The 22,522-nt window shown below is 41.2% G+C and overlaps 1 protein-coding gene across 10 annotated transcripts in view; it reads left to right on the forward strand.

The window, feature by feature from the left end:
* ITCH (itchy E3 ubiquitin protein ligase) overlaps window positions 1-22,522 on the forward strand; it is a 137,832-nt gene that overhangs the window by 57,525 nt on the left and 57,785 nt on the right. For all 10 annotated transcript variants that reach the window (XM_005568767.5, XM_074005092.1, XM_045362790.3 and 7 more), the window contains 4 exons: window positions 1,340-1,385; window positions 14,752-14,909; window positions 17,130-17,319; window positions 19,336-19,431. In XM_005568767.5, the coding sequence (XP_005568824.1) occupies window positions 1,340-1,385; window positions 14,752-14,909; window positions 17,130-17,319; window positions 19,336-19,431 (490 nt within the window). The remainder of the gene's footprint in view (window positions 1-1,339; window positions 1,386-14,751; window positions 14,910-17,129; window positions 17,320-19,335; window positions 19,432-22,522) is intronic.

Below are 22,522 nucleotides of genomic sequence, written 5' to 3' on the forward strand. Positions count from 1 at the left end.
TGTATAAATGGAATCATAAAATATGTGTTTTTTTGTGTCTGGCTTCTTTCACTTAGTGTAATGTTTTTGAGGTTCATCCATGACACAGCGTGTTTCATTAGTTTGTTCTCTTTTGTTACCAAATAGTATTAATTCCATTCTATAGACAACATTTTATTCACATACTGTTTTAAAGATATATATTTCTAGAGTGGATGAGACATTTACCAACTTTGCTAAGTATGGTATAGTATAGTGGTGACTCATTTTTTTTTAATTAATTAATCCACCAATTATGCTTTGTTGTAATATGGTAATGATTTCACTGTTTTAAACTATGATTCTATCCAGGGACTATTGTTCCTTTACTAAATGAACCTAGATGGTTGAACTTGAGTTCTTGTTTCTGCGTTTGATAATTTTTCTTTCTCTTTCCCTGTTTACCATTTGTTTTTGCTTCTTTAAATGTACCTACCTTTAGCAGCCTCCCTGCAACACTTTTTTTAGATGGGAGTTTTGCTCTTGTTGCCCAGGCTGGAGTGCAATGGCGTGTTCTCGGCTCACTGCAACTTCTGCCTCCCGGGTTCAAGCGATTCTCCTGCCTCAGCCTCCCAAGTAGCTGGGATTGCAGGTGCCTGCCACCATTCCTGACTAATTTTTGTATTTTTAGTAGAGATGGGATTTTACCATGTAGGCCAGGCTGGTCTTGAACTCCTGACCTGAGGTGATCCACCCACCTTGGCCTTCCAAAATGCTGGGATTACAGGTGTGAGCTACTGCACCTGGCCCCTCCAACACTGTTACAGTAAAAAGATCTTGACTGAATCCTAAGAATATTTTCCATCAATAAAGCAAGAAGAAAATATGAACATTGGGGCGTTAATTTTTGGCCACTTGGATTCCCATTTGTGGCTTTCCTAATTTTTAAGCTGTTTTCCAGGCCCCTGCATAAGAGAGACGTTATGGGTTTTTCTATTTCTGGAATCAATTTTATTCTGCTGGCGATCAGCACTTTTTTATGAGGTATTTGGGATACAAAGATGGTTAAAACACTAGGCTCAAATTAGAGTTAGACATATCTAAAAAAAAGGCAGGAATAGTAGTGCATGAGTGATATACCTTTAGTAATTAACATCCCTTATCCATTAATTATTAAGCATTTGCACAAAATTTTGGTAGACTTTTTTTGCAGTCAAGAGCATGACATTTTTCCTTTTAAAGTCATGTTGGAATTTAAGTTATAGTATGTTCTTTATTACAAAGATTTACTAAAAGGCTTTGCTTACATGGCATGTTTAGAAAAAAAGCATGAAAACTACTCTCCTGAAACTCATTTTCTGTTTAAACTTTGATGTTAAAGGTGCTTCTCAGAATGACGATGGCTCCAGATCCAAGGATGAAACAAGGTAAGCATTCACTGATTGCTTACCGCAGAATGCAGAGAGATAGATTTCCTAAATACTCATTTTAGTATAAACTTCAGGTTCATGATACAAGAATAAATGAGTGTCAGAAAGAATTCAGAACTGAAGAAGGGAAATATTTGTGAAAGATTGAAGGCTCTTAGCTTATTGGATTACAGCTATCTGGAGTGGGCTATGGATAACCAAATTGTTGATACTTCTTTTACTTGTAGAAAATATACTGGCACCTTTTCAGAGGCAGGACATTCTAAACCCCAGAGCCATCATTGGGCTGTTAAGTTTCTTTTTCAGAAAAGCTGAGATAGGAGCTTTACACGTATGTGAAGGTCACTACTAGCTGTGGTATCATCTGGGCCTTCATTAGAAGGGGTAGAGCTTTGTACCAGTTGTTTGCTGTTAGCCTAGGTTTAGCACTTGCATGTATCTATCTGTCTTCAAGTTTGGACCTCAATGTGGGGAAAAGAAAGAGCGATCAGATTGTACTGTGTCTATGTAGAAAAGGAAGACATAAGAAACTCCATTTTGATCTGTACTAAGAAAAATTGTTCTGCTTTGAGATGGTGTTAATCTGTAACTGTAGCCCCAACCTGGTGCTCACAGAAGCATGTGCTGTATTGAATCAAAGTTTAATGGATTTAGGGCTGTGTAGGATATGCCTTGTTAACAATATGTTTGCTGGCAGTATGCCTGGTAAAAGTCATCGCCATTCTCCATTCTCGATTAACCAGCGACACAATGCTCTGCGGAAAGCCTCAGGGACCTCTGCCCAAGAAAGCCTGGGTATTGTCCAAGGTTTCCCTCCACTGAGACAGCCTGAGATATGGCCTCGTGGGAAAGGAAAGACCTTACACCCCCAGCCCGACACCCGTGAAGGGTCTGTGCTGAGGAGGAGTAGGGAAAGAGGGAGACCTCTTTGCAGTTGAGATAAGAGGAAGGTTTCTGTCTCCTGCTCTTCCCTGGGAATGGAATGTCTCGGTGTAAAGCCGACCATTTGTTCTATTCTGATAGGAGAAAACCGCCCTGTGGCTGGAGGTGAGATATGCTGGCAGCAATACTGCTCTGTTACTCTTTGCTACAGTTAGATGTTTGTGTAAAGTGAAACATAAATCTAGCCTACAAGCATATCCAGACACGGTACCTTTCCTTGAACTTATTCATGATACAGATTCCTTTGCTTACATTTTTCCCTGCTGACTTTCTCCCACCATCACCCTGTTGCCCTGCCACACTCCCCTCACCAAGATAGTAAAAATAGTGATCAATAAATACTAAGGGAAATCAGAGACCAGCGCTGGTCTCTTGGGCCCACTGTTCTTTCTCTGTACTCTGTGTCTGTGTCTAACTTCTTTTCTGAGTCTCTCGTCTCCACCTGATGAGAAATACCCACAGGTATGGAGGGGCAGGCCCCCTTCATCTAAAAGGTGTTGAAAGCCTTGGGCTATGTGAATTAACTTAGACTGCTTATTGGTTATCCTGGAAACTGGTAACAGCAGATAAAATTAGGAAAGGAGATGATTCTGCTTTTAAAGCAGTAAGTGGCATGTCGTAACCACAGAGTGCAGTGATTATAAAATTCCATTTGATTCTTTGTTTTTCTCAAATTGCATAAGCAGTGAGTAGGAAGAAGATGATGAACCGCAGGTGCCCGCCACCACACCCAGTTAATTTTTTGTAGTTAGTAGAGACGGGTTTTCACCATGTTGGCCAGGATGGTCTCAATCTTCTGACCTTGTGATCTGCCCTCCTCAGCCTCCCAAAGTGCTGGGATTACAGGCATGAGCCACCGTGCCCGGCCAATATATGAAAGTTTTCATAATAAAAAGTTAAAGACAACTTATCAAGATCTTTAGGAAAATCAGTTTGTAAAGCTGTTGTGTCTTACCTAATAGATATCTACCTTCACATTTTTATGACGAAGAATCATCTAAACTAGTCTCACAAGAGGTAGAATTTTAAGGAGCAGTAACTTCTTGCCTAGAAAATAACAGATACTTTTATTCTTCACTGTGATTAAAATCAGTGGGGTCGGGCGTGGTAGCTCACACCTGTAATCCCAGCACTTTGGGAGGCTAAGACAGGAGGATCACTTGAGCCTAGGAGTTTGAGACCAGTCTGGGCAATTGAGTGAGACCTCATCTCTACAGAAAACAAAACAACAACCAAAAAATTAAAATAAAAAGCAATAGTTAGGCCTGGTGGCGCGTGCCTGTAGTCCCAGCTGTTGGAGTGGGGAGGGCGCCCAAAGTGTGAGGATCACTTGAGCTGGGGAGTTCAGTGAGCTGAGATCATGCCAGTGTACTCAGCACGATGACAGTTAGACCCTGTCTCAAAAAAAAAAAAAGCAATAGGACAGGTTTAAAAAATTACATATTTATCTGTAGACTGAAGTCTCCTATTATGTCTCTTATGTCTTTTTTTAGTATGATTATTTTTAGTAGAAGATTTCTTGAATTCCTGAAAGTTCCCCCATAAAATGTTTTAGTATTTCAGTTTGCATTGGTCATTAACCTCTTCTTTTACACAATAAACCTGCATCTTTGCATTAATAAGTGGGTATGTGATCGAATTTTATATGTTGATTAAAAGGTTCTGTTATGCCAATGTGTTGTTGCTTGCTTGTTTTCTGCAAGTCTCTTTCTTACAATATTTTCATCAAACCACTTGTACTCTGGACATCTTTAAATATCTTATAAAGGCATTGCTGGATCCCCTACTTAATGCTATTTCATCAGTGCTTTTTATCTTCCTACGTGAATCATTGTCATAAATAATTTGGGGAACAATGTCTTCTAGGTTTCTGAGACTGCCTGACAATCTTTGAGTACGTCTTTTGTGTTAAGCATAAGTTCCTGTGCATCAGCTTTTATTCCAGAGCACACACACCTTTGAGATGATGGGTTTGAAAAGCATTTTGTAAACTGTCAAATGCTGTTTAAATGTTACTACACAATTATGAGTAGTAGTCATAGCTGTGACTGCCTTTTCTCCTTTGCTTTTGTTTGCAGATTTCATGACTATAAAACTAAAAGGCAGGGCAGTATATATTTAGTGGACAAGGGCTTCACATCCTTCCCTCCATCCCCATAGTTATCATTTAGGAAGTTTACTAATAGCCTTAGGTTATTTTAGCTTTTGCTCTTAATTCAAGCACTGTCTGTATCATGAATGTATTTGTTGATCTGTTTTCCCCACAGCATGTCAGGATGTTTTATGTTTCTCAGTGTTGTCTTCTGTTCATTCATTTATTTATTTATTTTTATGAAGTACCAAGATGATTGGTGCCTGATTTTCAAGATTTTGTCATTAGATGTGCGTTTTTTAAAATTTATTATTATATTTTAAAGACAGGCTCTCGCTCTGTTGCCCAGGCTGGTCTCAAACTTTTCGCCTGAAGCAGTTGCCCTATCTCGGCCTCCCAAAGTGTTGGGATTACAGACATGAGCCATCACGCCCAGCACATGTGCCTTCTTGATTGTTCCTCTTTGATTTGAATATTTCTTATGACCTTGTTGTACTATAATAGCATTTTGGTTGTCTGAGATTCTCTATCCTGTCCATAACTTATGAACTTATGTGTAGGTCAGATGTATATGTATATTGAAATTAGCAGATGTTTGTAAGATTGTGGAATAGGGGAACAAAGTTATAATGGCACATAATTAGCAGCTAATTGCTTTTTTTTTTCTTTTTTGTTTGAGCCTATATCTCGCTCTGTTGCCCAGGCTGGAGTGCAGTGGCGTGATCTCGGCTTACTGCAACCTCCAGCTCCCGGATTCAAGTGATTCTGCTTCAGCCTTTTGAGTAGCTGGGATTATAGGCATGCACCACCACACCCAGCTAACTTTTTGTATTTTTAGTAGAGATGAAGTTTCACCATGTTGGCCAGGTTGGTCTCAAACTCCTGACCTCAAGTGATCTGCCCACTGTGACCTCCCAAAGTGCTGGGATTATAGCCGTGAGCCACTGCACCCCAGCCAGCTAATTGCTTTTCAAAGCCAATGGTGATGCTGGTTCCGCTGACAATTCTGTATACTGTATGGATTGCCGCATTGATTTTCACAATCTATTTTTAGTTTTAGCCTCACACTTTACTGAAAGAACTTAAACTTATTAAAATAAATAAAATAAACCGCCAGTACTATTTTAGTATGACCCTGCTTCTCAAACTTTAGAGCACATTAGAATCACCTGGTTAATTAGGTTTGGGGTGGGGCTCAAGATTTGCATTTCTAACACATTTCCATGTGATGCTGATGCTGCTAGACCAGAGTCTGCATTTTGAGAACACTATGGTTAGACACACACGTTTTTGCAAATTATAACTCTTATGGGAAATAAGAACAGATAATGGAAACAGACTTCTTATATAATGGAAAATTATATAAGGACTTCCCCAAAGTCCAAGCATGCAGAATTCGCTAGAACTGTCACTCTGTCTTAATCTCATACCCTTTTATTAGAGAGATACTTTGAATCTTTTTTCTTTTTTGAACTGTTGTTGTTTTTATGTTTATTATTAGAAAATAATACATGATTATTTTAAAAGATGTAAATTAAATAGTGTGTAAAGTAAAATGTATAAAGCCTTAATGGAAGAAATAATATTTGACCTAAGACCTTAAAACAGAGTTATAAATTGTATATGCATGTCTTAGAGGAATTGGAGGGAAGAATGAATTCTAAGGAGAAAGAAGAAAAACAAAGGTGGCGAAAAACACAGGTTGTTTTGTAGAAAATCTTTAATCACAATATTTGGCTAAAGATACAGTAATTTCAAGGGAAAAATGGCATTTGGTGATTTGAGAGTAGAATCAGTCCATTTATATTTATTTGCCCTTATATGATAGACACTGTGCTCAACATGTCTCTTCTTTCAGTTAGTCCTTAAACGTTTATGAATTAGGTACTATTGTCTCATTTTTGTAGGTGATGAGAAAACAGGCTTAGAAAGGGAAAAGAACTTGCTTGAGTTAATAGAGTTAAGTGGCACAGTTGAACTTGGAACTGCCTTACCTTCAGAGCCTGAGCTCATAACTATCATGCTTTATTGCCACCCAAAGTTGGGATACAACTATGTGCTTAGCCATTAATAAATGTTATTTTTATTGTTAGATAGGTTGGGACCAGATGGAGGTTTGCAAGTAAAGATTTATAGAATTTTTTTTTTTTAATGGAAAGGAATGCCTTTTAAAATAATTTGATTTTTTGTTTTGTTTTGTTTTGTTTTTAAGACTGAGTTTTGCTCTGTCGCCCAGATGGGGAGTGCAGTGGTGCAACCTCGGCTCACTGCAACCTCTGCTTCCTGGGTTCAAGTGATTCGCCTGCCTCAACCTCCAGAGTAGCTGGGATTACATGCGTGTGCCACTAGGCCTGGCTAATTTTTTGTATTTTTAGTAGAGATGGGGTTTTACCATGTTGGACAGGCTGGTATCGAACTCCTGACCTTAGATGATCCACCCTTCTTGGCCTCCCAAAGTACTGGGATTACAGCATGAGTCACCATGCCCAGCCTAAAATATTTGAACAGGAGACTGTGTGATCAGAACTCTGTAGGAAACAGTATTTTGACAGTGGTATATAGTTTGGATTATATGGTGAGTGAAGCTTGAAAGTCCTATATGGAAATTTGTTACAATAATCTATTGAGAGGTAATGAAGGCTAGAACTGAGGCAGTGATGGTGGAAGAGTAGAGGGAGAATGTGAAAGTGGGATCAACAGGACTTAGATACTGAGTGTCAAGAAGCACAGGGAGATAAAAAGTAAAATTGCCTTGGAAAGACAGCAGTATCATCCGTAGAACCAAAACCTAAAAGGGAGGGGAGACCACAGGAAGGGAATGTTTAGAGGAATGGGAGGAACCTGGCAGGGCACAATGGCTGACACCTCTAATCCCAGTGCTTTTTGGGAGGCCCAAGAGTGATGATTGCCTCAGCCCAGGAGTTTGAGACCAGCCTGAGGGACAAAGCAAGGCCCCATCTCTACATAAAATAAAAAATTAGCCAGGTAAGGTAGCATGCTCCTGTAGTCCCAGCTACTCGGGAGGCTAAGGCGGGAGGATCCCTTGAGCCCAGGAGTTCAGAGTTGCAGTGAACTGTGATTGTGCCATTGCACTCCAGCCTGAGTGACAGAGCAACACTGTCTTTTAAAAAAAGGAAGATAGGGTGGGCCTTGGGATGGGAGAGTTATTCTAGATCTCTCGCATTTAGTTGATAATTTGATGCTGGAGGATGGGAGTGAGATAAAGAGTAGAGATTGATTTGGGAATCGTTCTCTGAGATAACCTTAGAAATCATGGAGTTTGAGATCCTAGGGAAAAATCTGTGGAGAAAGAAAAGGAGAAGAAGAACACAACCATAGAGACCTATATTTAGTGGATGGTAGGAAGAGGACAAACCAAAAAAGGGATGATGAGAAGTGGGAGTACAAGATTACAAAAGCACTGTCACAGAAATTAAGAGAAAAATGTTTTTTAAAAGATGGTACATTTGGCCGGTGGCGGTGGCTCACTTCTGTAATCCCAGCACTTCGGGAGGCCGAAGTGGGCGATTCATTTGAGTCTGGAGTTCAAGACCAGCCTGGCCAACATGGTGAAACCCCATCTCTACTAAAAATACAAAAAAAGGTAGCTGGGTGTGGTGGCATGCACCTGTAATTCCAGCTACTCAGGAGGCTGAGGCAGGAGAATTGCTGGAACCCGGGAGGTGGAGAGTGCAGTGAGCCGAGATCGTGCCACTGCACTCCAGCCTGGGTGACAGAGTGAGATTCTGTGTCCAAAAAAAAAAAAAAAGATGGGACATTTAACAGTATCAAACGCTGCAAAAGAGAATTAAGTCTTAGATTAATAAGCTGGGGAAAACTGGCTGTTTGGAAAAAGAAAAATCAGGTTAGTGCCTTAGCTTATCCCAAGATGAGAGTAGATTCGATGTTGACTTTTAAATTGATTTTAAAAAATTAAACTAAAACCTCTAGAAGAAAATATGAAGAGTTCATTGCTGAATAAATTTTGCTATATAGAAATATAAAACTCTTACAATTTAAAAATGTAGTATCAAAAGAAAGGAAATATTTAACCAATATGAGATGCTCAGTATTCTCAGATTGTAAAGATGTCTTAAAAATAGGCAGAATTATTCCCTTATGATAGATAAATGTACAAAAAACATATATATATATATAGTTCATGAAAGAAACTCAAATGACCTGTAATTATATGAAATATTGTTCATCTTCAATTTAAAAAAGCATTAACATTTTTGCTTACCAAATTGGCAAAGATTTTAAAACTTTATGGTGAAGTGGGTATTTTTTTTGTGTGTGTGATACACATAGTTTGAAAATGTCCAGCAAATGGGAGAACAGATCAGTTATTACCTTTAAAACTATTTTTTAGGGCCAGGCACAGTGGCTTATGCCTATAATCCCAGTACCTTTGGGAGGCCAAGGCAGGTGGATTGCTTGAATCCAGGAGTTCGAGACCAGCCTGGGTGACATGGCGAAACCCTGTCTCTACTAAAAATACAAAAATTAGTCCAGAATGGTAGCCTGCGTCTGTAGTCCCAACTACGCAAAAGGCTGAGGCAGGAGAATCTCTGGAACCTGAGAGGTGGAGGTGCAGTGAGCTGAGATCATGCCACTGCATTCCTGGCTAGGTGACAGAGCGAAAATCTGTCTCAGAAACCCAAAAGAAACACTATTAAAAAGAAACAATTTAGGCCGGGCGCAGTGGCTCACGCCTGTAATCCCAGCACTTTAGCAGGCCGAGGCAGGTGGATCACCTGAGGTCAGGAGTTTGAGACCAGCCTGGCCAACATGGTAAAACCCCATCTCTACTAAAAATACAAAAATTAGCCGGGCGTGGTGGCAGGCACCTGTATTTCCAGCTACTGGGGAGGCTGAGGCAGGAGAATCACTTGAACCCAGGAGGTGGAGGTTGCAGTGAGCTGAGATGGTGCCATTGCACTCCAGCCTGGGGGACAAGAGCGAGACTTTGTGTCAAGAACAAAACAAACAAAAAAACAAACAAGCAACCAGTATTTTTCAGCTTTCAAAATATTTGCATGTTTTGACTTGGCTGTTCTATTTTGTAATCTGTCTAAAAAAGAAATCCAGGCAGGGCATGGTGGCTTATGCCTGTAATCACAGCACTTTGGGAGGCCGAGGTGGGTGGATCACTTGAGCCCAGGAGTTCGAGACTACCATGGTCACCATGGATAAACCCTGTCTCTACAAAAAATACAAAAATTAGCCAGGTGTGGTGGGGTGTGCCTGTGGAATAGGAGGATCACTTGAGCCTGGGGAGGTCGGAACTGCAGTGAGCAGTGATTGTGCCTGTGCACTCCAGCCTGGGCAACAGAGTGAAACAATGTTTAAAAAAAAAAAAAAAAATCCCCAAAAAGACTAATGAAAAGAAAATGATTAAATTGTGGTGTGTCTATATATAATTTTCTACAGTCATTCAAAATGATTTTCAATAGTTTGGGGGAAATGCCCAATATGTACTGAGTAACTAATCAAATAAAAACCCACCCAGAACATGAAACCGTTATACAGTATGTGATTGCAGTCATATCCAATGCAAAGGACTGACAAGAGATAGTCCTATATCTTGGTGGTAATTATCTCCAGGATATAGGATGGCAAATAATTTTTATTTTATAATTAGAGGTTACGTTTGTTCTTTGAAAGTCTGTTTTAAAAATTAAAATGGGGGCTAGGCACAGTGGCTCATGCCTATGATCATGGCACTTTGGGAGGCTGAGGTGGGCAGATAGCTTGAACCCTGGAGTTTGAAACTAGCCTGGGCAACATGGCAAGACCCTGTCTCTACAAAAACATACAAAAATTAGCTGGGCATGGTGGTACATGCCTGTATTCCCAGCTACCCAGGAGGCTGAGGCAGGAGGATCACATGAGCCTGGGAGGCTGAGGCTGCAGTAAACCATGACTGTGCCACGGCACTCTAGCCTGGGTGACGGAGCAAAACCCCAAAGGAAAAAAAAATTAAAATGCACTGACTATATTAACTGCATTTTTTTTTTTGAAATGGAGTCTCCATTTCAAAATGGCTGCATTTCCAGCCCAGGCTGGAGTGCAATGGTGCCATCTTGGCTCCCTGCAACCTCTGCCACCCAGGTTCAAGTGATTCTCCTGCCTCAGCCTCCCGAGTAGCTGGGATTACAGGCACACACCACCACGCCCAGCTAATTTTTGTATTTTTTTTTTTTTTAAGTAGAGACGGGGTTTCATCATCATGTTGATCAGGCTGGTCTCAAACTCCTGACCTTGTGATCCTCCTGCCTCAGTCTCCCAAAGTACTGGGATTACAGGCATGAGCCACCGCACCCTTCTAGGCGTGAGCCACCGTGCCTGGCCAACTGCATTTAAAAAAAGAGTATAGTGAAGGAAAGGGGAATGGGAAACAGCTTGAGGAACAGATAGGATTGAGGAAACATTTTAGGTTTGGGTGATTGATTATATTTGTGGAGTAAGACAAAAGGTCTGTAAGAAAGGAATGTAATTAAGATGCAAGAAAGCATTAAAAGATGTTGGGCAGTCCTAGAGGATATAGTCTGCCATCCAGGACATAATAGGCAAATCATCCTTGAAGAAAGGGAGGGAGACTTTTTCAGACATGGGAAACAGATGAAGATAGTTAGTGGCACAGAGAAATTTTAAGGTATGGGAGAAAGTTGAGGGATAGCAGATAATCATTATTTTAAGGAAGAGGAAGAGTCAGGGATAGCTACAGATTGGTATTAGCAATTTGAGGAGATGGAAAAGGTTTGCAGGGAGCACTGGGGATGGGTCCAGGAGTGGATTAGAGATGTAGAAACTGATTTCTAAGCAGTATAGATAACCCAAATGAAGTTGTTGAATAATGTCAACTGTAGCCAATGTTGGCTTGGTCTCTTTGACATAATCCAGTTTTAGGAATTTGAATACTCTATAATACAAATATATAGACTGAAGCACAATTTTAATTTTTTTCTATCTTTTGCCTAGGTCTGTATGATTGTATAGGACTTAGAGCTTTTTGTCCTACCAAATTATTAATTTCTTTATTCACATTAATTTTAATACCAGCACACTAATCTCATTGAACCCATGGTTTTACTATGTTGGGTTGTCAAAATCATCCATCATTTATAATTCCCGAGCTCCCAGGAGTCTTGGGCTGTGATTTGTTTGTTTGTTTGTTTGTTTTTGAGACAGAGTCTTGCTCTGTTGCCCAGGCTGGAGTGCCGTGGTGCAATCTCCGCTCACCACAACCTCTGCCTCTTGGGTTCAAGCGATCCTCCCAGCTCAGCCTTCTGAGTAGCTGGGACTACAGGCGCATGCCTAGCTAATTTTTGTATTTTTAGTAGAGATGGGGTTTTGCCATATAGGCCAGGCTGGTCTCAAACTCCTGATCTCAAGTGATCTGTCCACCTTGGCCTCCTAAAGTGCTGGGATTACAGGCGTGAGCCACTGTGCCCTGGCAATTTCTTCTTTTTAATAAGAGGGGAGAAAAGAGTTTTTGTCTTAAATAATTGGAAGTGAAAACCTCTGACCTTATCTTTGCTGGGCCCAGTGGAAAATTTATCAGGATCATTTGTAGAGCAGCCTGCTCTTTAATATGCTAGTTTACTTAGTTTATTTACTCCACTAAAATACACCTGACTTCTCAACTGGAACGTTCTTCAGCATTACTTGTTGGTCCGAGAGAATAGTAGTGGACAAAGTAGAAAAGGGATTAGTTGTGGTGAAAGAATTTCTGGGAGGGGAAGCAGTTGGGCAAGGGTGAAGGAATTGAAACTACTAGGGAAAGTAGCCTATGATTGAAGTTCAAGTGAGGCGTGAAGTGAGCTGATGAACTGTAAAGATTGTGGGAGGAGTTGAAGGTTGTGATGAGACTGAATAAAATATATTGCAGGAGGCAGGTAGAATGAATAGGAAGTTGTAGTTAGAGGGATTTTAGAGTTCAAGATCTAGAAAGAGGAACAATTCTCAGTATCAAGGAAATTTAAGGAGTTGTATGGGTTATCAGATAATTCCATTGAAAAATTGAGATCAAAATGTTAGAAGGGTACATAGCATTGATGTTAAAATTCCCGAAATGTTAATCCCCAGCAACAAATCATAGCATTTTTGGAATCCAGTTTCTACTGTACCTTTATCATAGTAGGTTTATCTCATGCACTGAATGTTCTCCCCCTCCCTCACATACCCCTAAAACTTGTCTAGCACTGAATATGCAATTTAGTATGAATTTTCTAACTGAAAGATTTTTAGGAATCTTGTAGTCAAGATAATACATTTTAGGATTCATTCTTTGGTCACATAACTCATCAGTAGCAGAGTCAGAGCTAGAAACCTTAATTTCCCAATTTTTGGTCTATTCTACTAGTTGTTACCTGTTATTTAAAAAGCAGCAGGAATTCTTCTTTCAAACTAATTAGGAACCTCTTAAAATAGCATGGAGAGACAATATGCAGTCTTAAATGGTTTTGGGAAACCTCAGTTAGAAGGGAAGCAGTGTCAAAGCTGACTCTTCCTGCATTCATACTATGTTCTGCAGGTAGTCAACACTAATCAGGTGCTGACTGCCAATTACTGAGTTGTCCCTCTATTAAAAATAAGCATTTGGGGAACCCCCAAAGTAGTGCTTGTCATAACTTACTCTCCACATATATAATCTGGGGATCTTGTTAAAATGCTAGCTCTGATGTAGTAGGTCTAGAATAGTTTTGAAGTTTGGGCATTTCTGACAAGCTCCTATATAGTGCTTGTCCTTTTGTTTTAAAGACCACACTTTGAATAGAAAGGCCCTAAAGGATTTCTGTGGTACATAGTTTGAAAATGTCTTTTAAAATATGAGGACAGGTACGCAGCAGCTCATGCCTATAATCGTAGCACTTTGGGAGGCCAAGGAGGGAGGATTGCTTGAGGTCAGGAGTTCAAGACCAGCCTGGGCAACATGGCAAAACCCTGTCTCTACAAAATAATTAGCTGGGCATGGTGGTGGGTGCCTGTAGTCCTACCTAGTCGGGAGGCTGAGGCATAAGAACTAGAACCTGGGAGGTGAAGGTTGCAGTGAGCTGAGATCACACCACTGCACTCCAGCCTGGGCGATGGAATGAGACTCTGTCTTAAAAAAAAAGAAAGAAAAACAAAACTATGCGAGGAGAGAGATGTTAATTAGCTTGACTGCAGTAATGTTTTTCACTATGTATATCAAAACACACAGTTTTTATTAAAAATAAATCATTGCAATACACGTTTTACAGAAAAATAATTTAATACATGATACTGCGTCTCTGTTTCTTTGTTTTGTTTGAGACAGGCTCTCACTCTGTCTCCAGGTTGGAGTGCAGTGGCGCAAGCTCAGCTCACTACAACCTCCACTTCCCAGACTCAAACAATCGTCCCACCTCAGCCTCCTCAGTAGCTTCGACTACAGGCGTGCCCCACCATGCCCAGCTACTTTTTAAATTTTTTTGTACAGACAGGGTCTTGTCATGTTGCCCAGGCTGATCTCTCACTCCTGCGCTTAAGTGATCCTTTCACCTCAGCCTCCCAAAGTGTTGCAATTACAAGCGTGAGCCACAGCACCCAGCCTCTGTTAGTTGAATCTATTAGATTTTATTTTGTTCAGGCTTATTCTGAAATTCCTAGGAGTATGGGTTAGTACCGTGTAGTGGTTTGGAGGTAGTACATACCAGAGCCTTGGCTGAGACATCTGCAGACTGGCTACTTATGCCCTTGTTTCTAATCTATGACTAGAGCCCCTCTGGAAGGAAAAGGAATCAACTATATTTAGCCAACAGTAGCAGTAGCTTTCAGTCTGACATTTCCTGTTAGTGTTCTTCCCTCCTTTCTATCCCTCCAGTTGATGTCATTGCTTTGAATAAATGACAGCTCCTTTCAAAAAAGGTCTGTGGGTACTTCTACTCTAAATCACTAGCTTTGAACTTTTTGTGTACCATTGTACTGAGGCGGGGGATATCAGGGTCTAGTCCCTGGGAAATACGTGCACTTCGTTTTCCTAGCATGGGAAAACCAGACCTGCCTCAAACTTGAATTAATATTAATAGCCAGTGGAAACTAAGAAACAACAATGGTAAAGTTATCTGTGCTTGTGATAAAGTAGTACCGTTTATAAGGATTTTGAAAACTTGACTTTGTTCCTATTAATATAGGGCCTCCTGAAGGCTTATTTGAAATACGAACCAGCATACCTAATAGTTCTGAATGGCCACAAGTATTCCTGTGCCCTTGGACAACCCATCACTCTATCTTTAGATGTTAAATTCAGGGAGTATTCATTATTTTTCTCTCCCCCTTTCTTTTTCCCCTCTTCTTACCCAGACTGAGCACAAATGGATCAGATGATCCCGAAGATGCAGGAGCTGGTGAAAATAGGAGAGTCAGTGGGAATAATTCTCCATCACTCTCAAATGGCGGTTTTAAACCTTCTAGACCTCCAAGACCTTCACGACCACCACCACCCACCCCACGTAGACCAGGTTTGTATTCCAGCTCTCAGTACTCTCATAAATAATGTTCTGGTTGGCAATTAATTCTCAGGTAAGTGTCAGGAGATTCTTTTAGGTGAATTTTCTTTTTTTTTTTTTTTTTTTGAGACGGAGTCTTGCTCTGTCACCCAGGCTGGAGTGCAGTGGCCGGATCTCAGCTCACTGCAAGCTCCGCCTCCCGGGTTTACGCCATTCTCCTGCCTCAGCCTCCCGAGTAGCTGGGACTACAGGCGCCCGCCACCTCGCCCGGCTATTTTTTTGTTTTTAGTAGAGATGGGGTTTCACCGTGTTAGCCGGGATCGTCTCTCGATCTCCTGACCTCGTGATCCACCCATCTCGGCCTCCCAAAGTGCTGGGATTACAGGCTTGAGCCACCGCGCCTTAGGTGAATTTTCTGCGTGTATTTTTACATTTAAGATTTTGGGGCCGGGCGCGGTGGCTCACGCCTGTAATCCCAGCACTTTGGGAGGCCGAGGCAGGCGAATCACAAGGTCAGGAGATCGAGACCACGGTGAAACCCTGTCTCTACTAAAAACACAAAAAAAATGAGCCGGGCGAGGTGGCGGGCGCCTGTAGTCCCAGCTGCTTGGGAGGCTGAGGCAGGAGAATGGCGTGAACCCAGGAGGCGGAGCTTGCAGTGAGCTGAGATCCGGCCACTGCACTCCAGCCTGGGCGACAGAGCGAGACTCCGTCTCAAAAAAAAAAAGATTTTGGAAGAGAATGATCTTTCTGTAGGTAACCAAAAGTGCCTTTTTCCTAAGTTTTTATTCAAGGTGACGTTACTGAGGCAGTGCTCTATTGAGAATGAAAATGACATGTGCATAATATAAAGTATAGGCGGTACAGATAACATTGCAATAACATTGCACCTTTCTTACATGGTTTGTAACTATAACATAAATGTATTAAATAGTCAAGGATTTGGTTGCTTATTCCCAGTATATCCTTTAAAAAGTTAGTAAATGAAAACCCAACAATGCTAAATGACTCAGATTTTAAATAAAAAATACACAACAGATAAGCATATCTTAGGTAGTAAAAATGTGAACACCTACAGTTAGAATATCCATTTCTCTGGTAGCCAGAACAAATCTTTAATCTTATCTTTTATTATTTCTCTCTGCTAATATATGGGCAGGGAATGCAGTGTAGTTAAACCAAATATTACTGGAAAAGTACATTAGTTCTCTGCAAATCATTTTCTTTTTTTTGAGATGGAGTCTCACTCTGTCACCCAGGCTGGAGTGCAGTGACCGGATCTCAGCTCACTGCAAGCTCCGCCTCCCGAGTTTACGCCATTCTCCTGCCTCAGCCTCCCGAGTAGCTGGGACTACAGGTGCCCGCCACCTCGCCTGGCTAGTTTTTTGTATTTTTTAGTAGAGACGGGGTTTCACCGTGTAGGCCAGGATGTTCTCGATCTTTGTGATCCACCCATCTCGGCCTCCCAAAGTGCTGGGATTACAGGCTTGAGCCACCGTGCCCGGCCTGCAAATCATTTTATATTTTTTGTAGAGATGGAGTTTTGCCATGTTGCCCAGGCTGGTCTGGAGCTCCTGAGCTGAAAGTGATTTGCCTGCCTCGGCCTCCCAAAGCGTGGGAATTACGGGCATAAGGCACTGCAACCACATCTTCCCCTTTTATAGATAATTTGAATAACAGTATATTGTGAGTCTTTAAGATGTCTTTATTATAAACTTGTTGACCTCCTCTAGACATTGTTTTGTCCACAAGTATTTCTTAAAGGTGTAATATATGACCAGTTACTATTTGTAAGAATATTATTGCTTATCAGTCAGACCTTCCATATTATTAACCAACATAAAAAATTGGTCTGTAATCTGCAGGGTTTCACAGGAAAGCAGTTTTAAAGAGCTGGAAAATTAATAAATGAACTTAAAATACCAAGGAATATTAATGATTTCCTATTCTAAAAGTTTTTATTTCCTATGACATCAGGAGATCAGACAACCTGTACATGCTTTGTAATTAATAATGGGACATAGGGGTAGACAGGACCGAAGAAGTAAACAAGCCTATTAAGTGGCAGCGTTGGTTATTTCCATTACTTATTTCTTTAAGTAATTTTCACCTGTGTATCTACATCTTAAGTTTTATATTTGTCATCTGCCTTTTATTTGTTACAGTTAAAATTCTATCCTGAATTTTAGAAAATAAAAGATTTTTTTCCTATTTTCTCCAAATCTTTTATAGCATCTGTCAATGGTTCACCATCTGCCACTTCTGAAAGTGATGGGTCTAGTACAGGCTCTCTGCCACCGACAAATACAAATACAAATACATCTGAAGGAGCAACATCTGGATTAATAATTCCTCTTACTATATCTGGAGGCTCAGGCCCTAGGCCATTAAATCCTGTAACTCAAGCTCCCTTGCCACCTGGGTGAGTAACTTTTGAAATTAACATACATTGTCTTTAGTCTTCTCCATAAGCCTGCTTATTAATAAGGAGAATAATAGTAAACAACAGTAAACTCCATTGTTTCAATCACTCTTTTTAAATTGCTTTATTTTGAGATGGAGTCTTGCTCTGTCTCCCAGGCTGGAGTGCAGTGGCGCGATCTCGGCTCACTGCAACCTCCGCACCCTGGGTTCAAGTAATTCTCCTGCCTTAGCCTCCCGAGTAGCTAGGATTACAGGTGTGCACTACCAAGCCCGGCTAATTTTTGTACTTTTAGTAGCGACGGGGTTTCACCATGTTGGCTAGGCTGATCTTGAACTCCTGACCTCAAGTGATCGACCCACCTCAACCTCCAAAAGTGCTGGGGTTACAGGCATGAGCTACTGTACCCAGCCGACTGTTTTTATGATATTATAATTGATTTTGGGGGATCTAGAGTCAAAATGAACAAGGAAAACGTACCATATTTGAAATCTTCAGGGCAAAGTGGAAAAATATATTTTTTCATCAATGGACCCTGAAAGTTAACCAAGGCCAATTAATAAAATAATCACCTAATTCTAATTGCTTTTTTCTTTGAGGGGGGAAAAAATCCCTTTTTAATATCAAAATTTTTTTTCATCATAAAATCATTATAGGCTGGGCGTGGTGGCTCACGCCTGTAATCCCAGCACTTTGGGAGGCCGAGGCGGGCAGATCACCTGAGGTCAGGAGTTCGAGACCAGCCTGGCCAACATGGTGAAATCCCATCTCTACTAAAAATACAAAAAATTAGTCGGACATGGTGGCGAGTGCCTGTAATCCCAGCTACTCGGGAGTCTGATGCAGGAGAATTGACTGAACCTGGAAGGTGGAGGTTGCAGTGAGCCAAGATCATGCCACTGCCCTCCAGCCTGGGCAACAAGAGCAAAACTCCATCTTGGGGAAAAAAGAAAAATCATTATAGCAAAGTGATAGATAATTCCGAAAACAGAGAAAATTTGTGCTCATAATCCCATTTTAATCTCTACTGATTATTTTAAGACTATTTTCATAGATTGTTTTTAAGATACTCAAATGTAATTTTTTCTTGTTTATTTTTTATTTGTGTGTTTGAGATGAAATCTTGCTGTGTCACCCAAACTATAGTGCAGTGGTGGGATCTTGGCTCACTGTAACCTCCATCTTCTGGATTCAAGTGATTCTCCTGCCTCAGCATCCCAAGTAGTTGGGATTACAGGCACCTGCCATCATGCCTGGCTAATTTTTTTTTTTTTTTTTTGATATGGAATCTTGCTCTGTCGTCCAGGCTGGAGTGCAATGGTACAATCTTGGCTCACTGCAACCTTTGCCTCCCAGGTTAAAGTGATTCTCCTGCCTCAGCCTCCTGAGTAGTTGGGACTACAGGTGCCCACTGTCACACCCAGCTAATTTTTGTATTTTCAGTAGAGACAAGGTTTCACCACGTTGGCCAGGCTGATCTTGAACTCCTGACCTCAAGTAATCCACCCGTCTCGGCCTCCCAAACTGTTGGGATTACAGGTGTGAGCCACTGCGCCCTAATTTTTGTATTTTTAGTAGAGTTGGGGTTTCACCATGTTGGCCAGGCTCATCTTGAACTCCTGACCTCAAGTGATCTGGCCGCCTTGGCCTCCCAAAGCGCTGGGATTACAGGCATGAGCCACTGTGCCTGGCCATTTGTTTCCACTCAAATCCTGATTATACCCTGATTGACAGTGACTTCAGTATCCTAGCTTGACTGACCTCAAGCCTCTTTAGGATGTATTTTCTCCTAGAGCAGATACTTGCATAGAAGAAATTGAATTCACTGTGTGCCACCGCCTGAAGATTACATTTCTTCACTTTATTCTTAAATTGTATTTGTATCATCTTTCTAAACTGATATCCTTATTTGCCTTAGTTCAATAGTGGTCATTTAATGGAAAAAGGCAAAGACAGGATTAAAAAGCCAAGTAACTCATGCAAGTATTTTACCAGCCTTCTAATTTTGTATTTAAGTTGGGAGCAGAGAGTGGACCAGCACGGACGAGTTTACTATGTAGATCATGTTGAGAAAAGAACAACATGGGATAGACCAGAACCTCTACCTCCTGGGTAAGTATCTGAATTTAAAAAGAATAATTTTATTTAGTCAGAATTGTGGATTACATCTGTATAGTCTTCCCTACATTTCTATTTTACTTTTTCCTGTCAACCCTTTCTCTGTCCACTTTGTTTTGTGGTAAGTACAAATTAGAAAGAAGAGAGCTAGACAACTGATTAATTCAGAATCTGATAAATGATTTTTGTTTTCACTCATATTTCTTTCTTTTTTTCTTTATTATATAGAAACAACATCTTGCTATGTCGCCCGGGCTGTTTTTGAACTCCTGAGCTCAAGCCATCCTCCTGCCTTGGCCCCCCAAAGTGCTGGGATTATAGGTGTGAGCTATCACGCCTGGCCCTATTTTCACTCATTTCTGACCTAAAGATTCCCTAGGTCGGCCGGGCGCAGTGGCTCACCCTATAATCCCAGCACTTTGGGAGGCCAAGGCAGGCGGATCACAAGGTTAGAAGATTGAGACCATCCTGGCTAACACGCTGAAACCCCGTTTCTACTAAAAATACAAAAAAAAAAAAAAAAATAGCCGGGCGTGGTGGCAGGTGCCTATAGTCCCAGCTACTCAGGAGGCTGAGGTGGGAGAATGATGTGAATCTGGGAGATGGAGCTTGCAGTGAGCAGAGATCATGCCACTGTACTCCAGCCTGGGTGACAGAGCAAGACTCCGTCTCAAAAAAAAAAATTTTTTTTTCCTTGACTTTTCTTGTCTAAACTGTTTACCTGTTTACTAATACTGTAGTTTGAGTATTAGTTTCTTCAAGAGTAATTATTTAAATGAATAAGAATTAGAGCCCCATCATATATTAAAATGAAATTCTTATTATATTTAAAAAACTATATTTAATAGCAAAATCATTTCAAATTAATTGGGGAAGTTAAGGATATATTAATACATGGTGTTAAGCTTTTAACATTAACGTTATAGTGCAGGCGCGGTGGCTCACGCCTGTAATCCCAGCACCTTGGGAGGCTGAGGTGGGCGGATCACGAGGTCAAGAGATCGAGACCAGCCTAGCCAACATGGTGAAACCCCATCTCTACTAAAAATTTAAAAATTAGCTGGGCGCCATGGTGTGCGCCTATAGTCCCAGCTACTCGGAAGGCTGAGGCAGGAGAATGGCTTGAACCTGGGAGGCGGAGGTTGCAGTGAGCCGAGATTGTACCAGTGCACTCCAGCCTGGAGACAGAGGAAGACTTTGTCAAAACCCCCCCAAAAAACCAAGAAACTTTATATAAAATAATTGGAGAAAAAATATTTTTTAATCCAGAGGAATGTCAGTAGCAAACATGGAAAAATACTTAACCTTGTTAGTAATCTGAAGGAAATATACCCTGAAAAGGTACTGTTTTAGTTATTAAATTAGCAGATAATATCAAGTGTTGGTGAGGAACTTTACCTTATTAATTGCTGCTGTGGCTGGGCACAGTGGCTGATGCCTGAAATCCTAGCACTTTGGGAGGCCAAGGTAGGATGGGCGCTTGAGGCCAGGAGTTTGAGACCAGCCTGGGTAGCATAGTGAGACCCCGTTGCTATAGAAAGTAAAAAAAATTAGCTGGGCATGGTGGCATATACCTGTGGTCCTAGTTAATCAGGAGTCTGAAGAGGGAGAATCTCTTGAGCCCAGGAGTTCAAGATTACAGTGAACTGTGATCGTGCCACTGTACTCCTGGTCAACAGAGCCAGACCCTGTCATCCTCCCTGCATCTGCCCACCATAATTATATATTAATACATACCATAATCCTCTATGTGAAATTTATCCTAAAGAAATAATTCAAAGGAAGAAACCATTTGCTGCATTAGGATATTCATTGTTTTATTTTTTATAACATCAGAATATTAGAAACCAGCCTAAATAACCAACCAGGTAGAAATCATGAAATCATTCGATTCATTTATGAATTGTGTTCATAATCAACACAATCAATTATGTTTCAAATGTTTTATTTAGAACATTTGTATCAATATTTACTTACATATTTTGTACCCATTTAAAATGATAGGAAGTTGGCTGGGCTTGGTGGCTCATGCCTGTAATCCCAGCACTTTGGGAGGCCGAGGTGGGCAGATCACCTGAGGTCGGGAGTTCGAGACCAGACTGACCAACATGGAGAAACTCCGTCTCTAATAAAAATACAAAATTGACCGGGCGCGGTGGCTCAAGCCTGTAATCCTAGCACTTTGGGAGGCCAAGACGGGTGGATCACGAGGTTGGGAGATCGAGACCATCCTGGCTAACCCGGTGAAACCCCGTCTCTACTAAAAAATACAAAAAACTAGCTGGGTGACGTGGCGGGCGCCTGTAGTCCCAGCTACTCGGGAGGCTGAGGCAGGAGAATGGTGTAAACCCAGGAGGCGGAGCTTGTAGTGAGCTGAGATCTGGCCACTGCATTCCAGCCTGGGCGGCAGAGCGAGACTCCATCTCAAGAAAAAAAACAAAACAAAACAAAATTAGCCAAGCGTGGTGATGCATGCCTGTAATCCCAGCTACTCAGGAGGCTGAGGCAGGAGAATCGCTTGAACCCAAGAGGCAGAGGTTGTGATGAGCCGAGATCGCGCCATTGCACTCCAGCCTGGGCAACAAGAGGGAAACTCTGTCTCAAAAAAATAAAAATAAAAAAAGATAGGAAGTTAGTTGTGTTCTTGCAGAAAATTTTGTGTGTGTTTGATTTATTTTTATTTTTATTTTTGAGATGGAGACTCCCTCTGTTGCCCAGGCTGGAGTGTATTGGCATGATCTCAGCTCACTATAGCCCCCACCTCACAGCTTCAAGCAGTTCTCCTGCTCAGCCTCCCGCGTAGCTGGGACTATGGATCTGCGCCACCATGGCTGGCTAATTTTTTATATTTTTAGTAGAGATGGGGGCTTCACTATGTTGGCCAGGCTGGTCTTGAACTCCTGACCTCAAGTGATCCACCCACTTTGGCCTCCCAAAGTACTGGGATCACAGGTGTGAGCCACTGCACTTGGCCAAAAAGTGCTTTTTGATATCTGTCCGAAGCTATAAATTCAATTTGCGTCCCTGTTATGATTGAAACAGTGAAAAGAACATTGAACAGAAGCTCAAAACTTAATGACTGTTT

The sequence above is a fragment of the Macaca fascicularis genome, chromosome 10, assembly GCF_037993035.2.
Source record: "Macaca fascicularis isolate 582-1 chromosome 10, T2T-MFA8v1.1".
Classification (NCBI taxonomy): domain Eukaryota; kingdom Metazoa; phylum Chordata; class Mammalia; order Primates; family Cercopithecidae; genus Macaca; species Macaca fascicularis.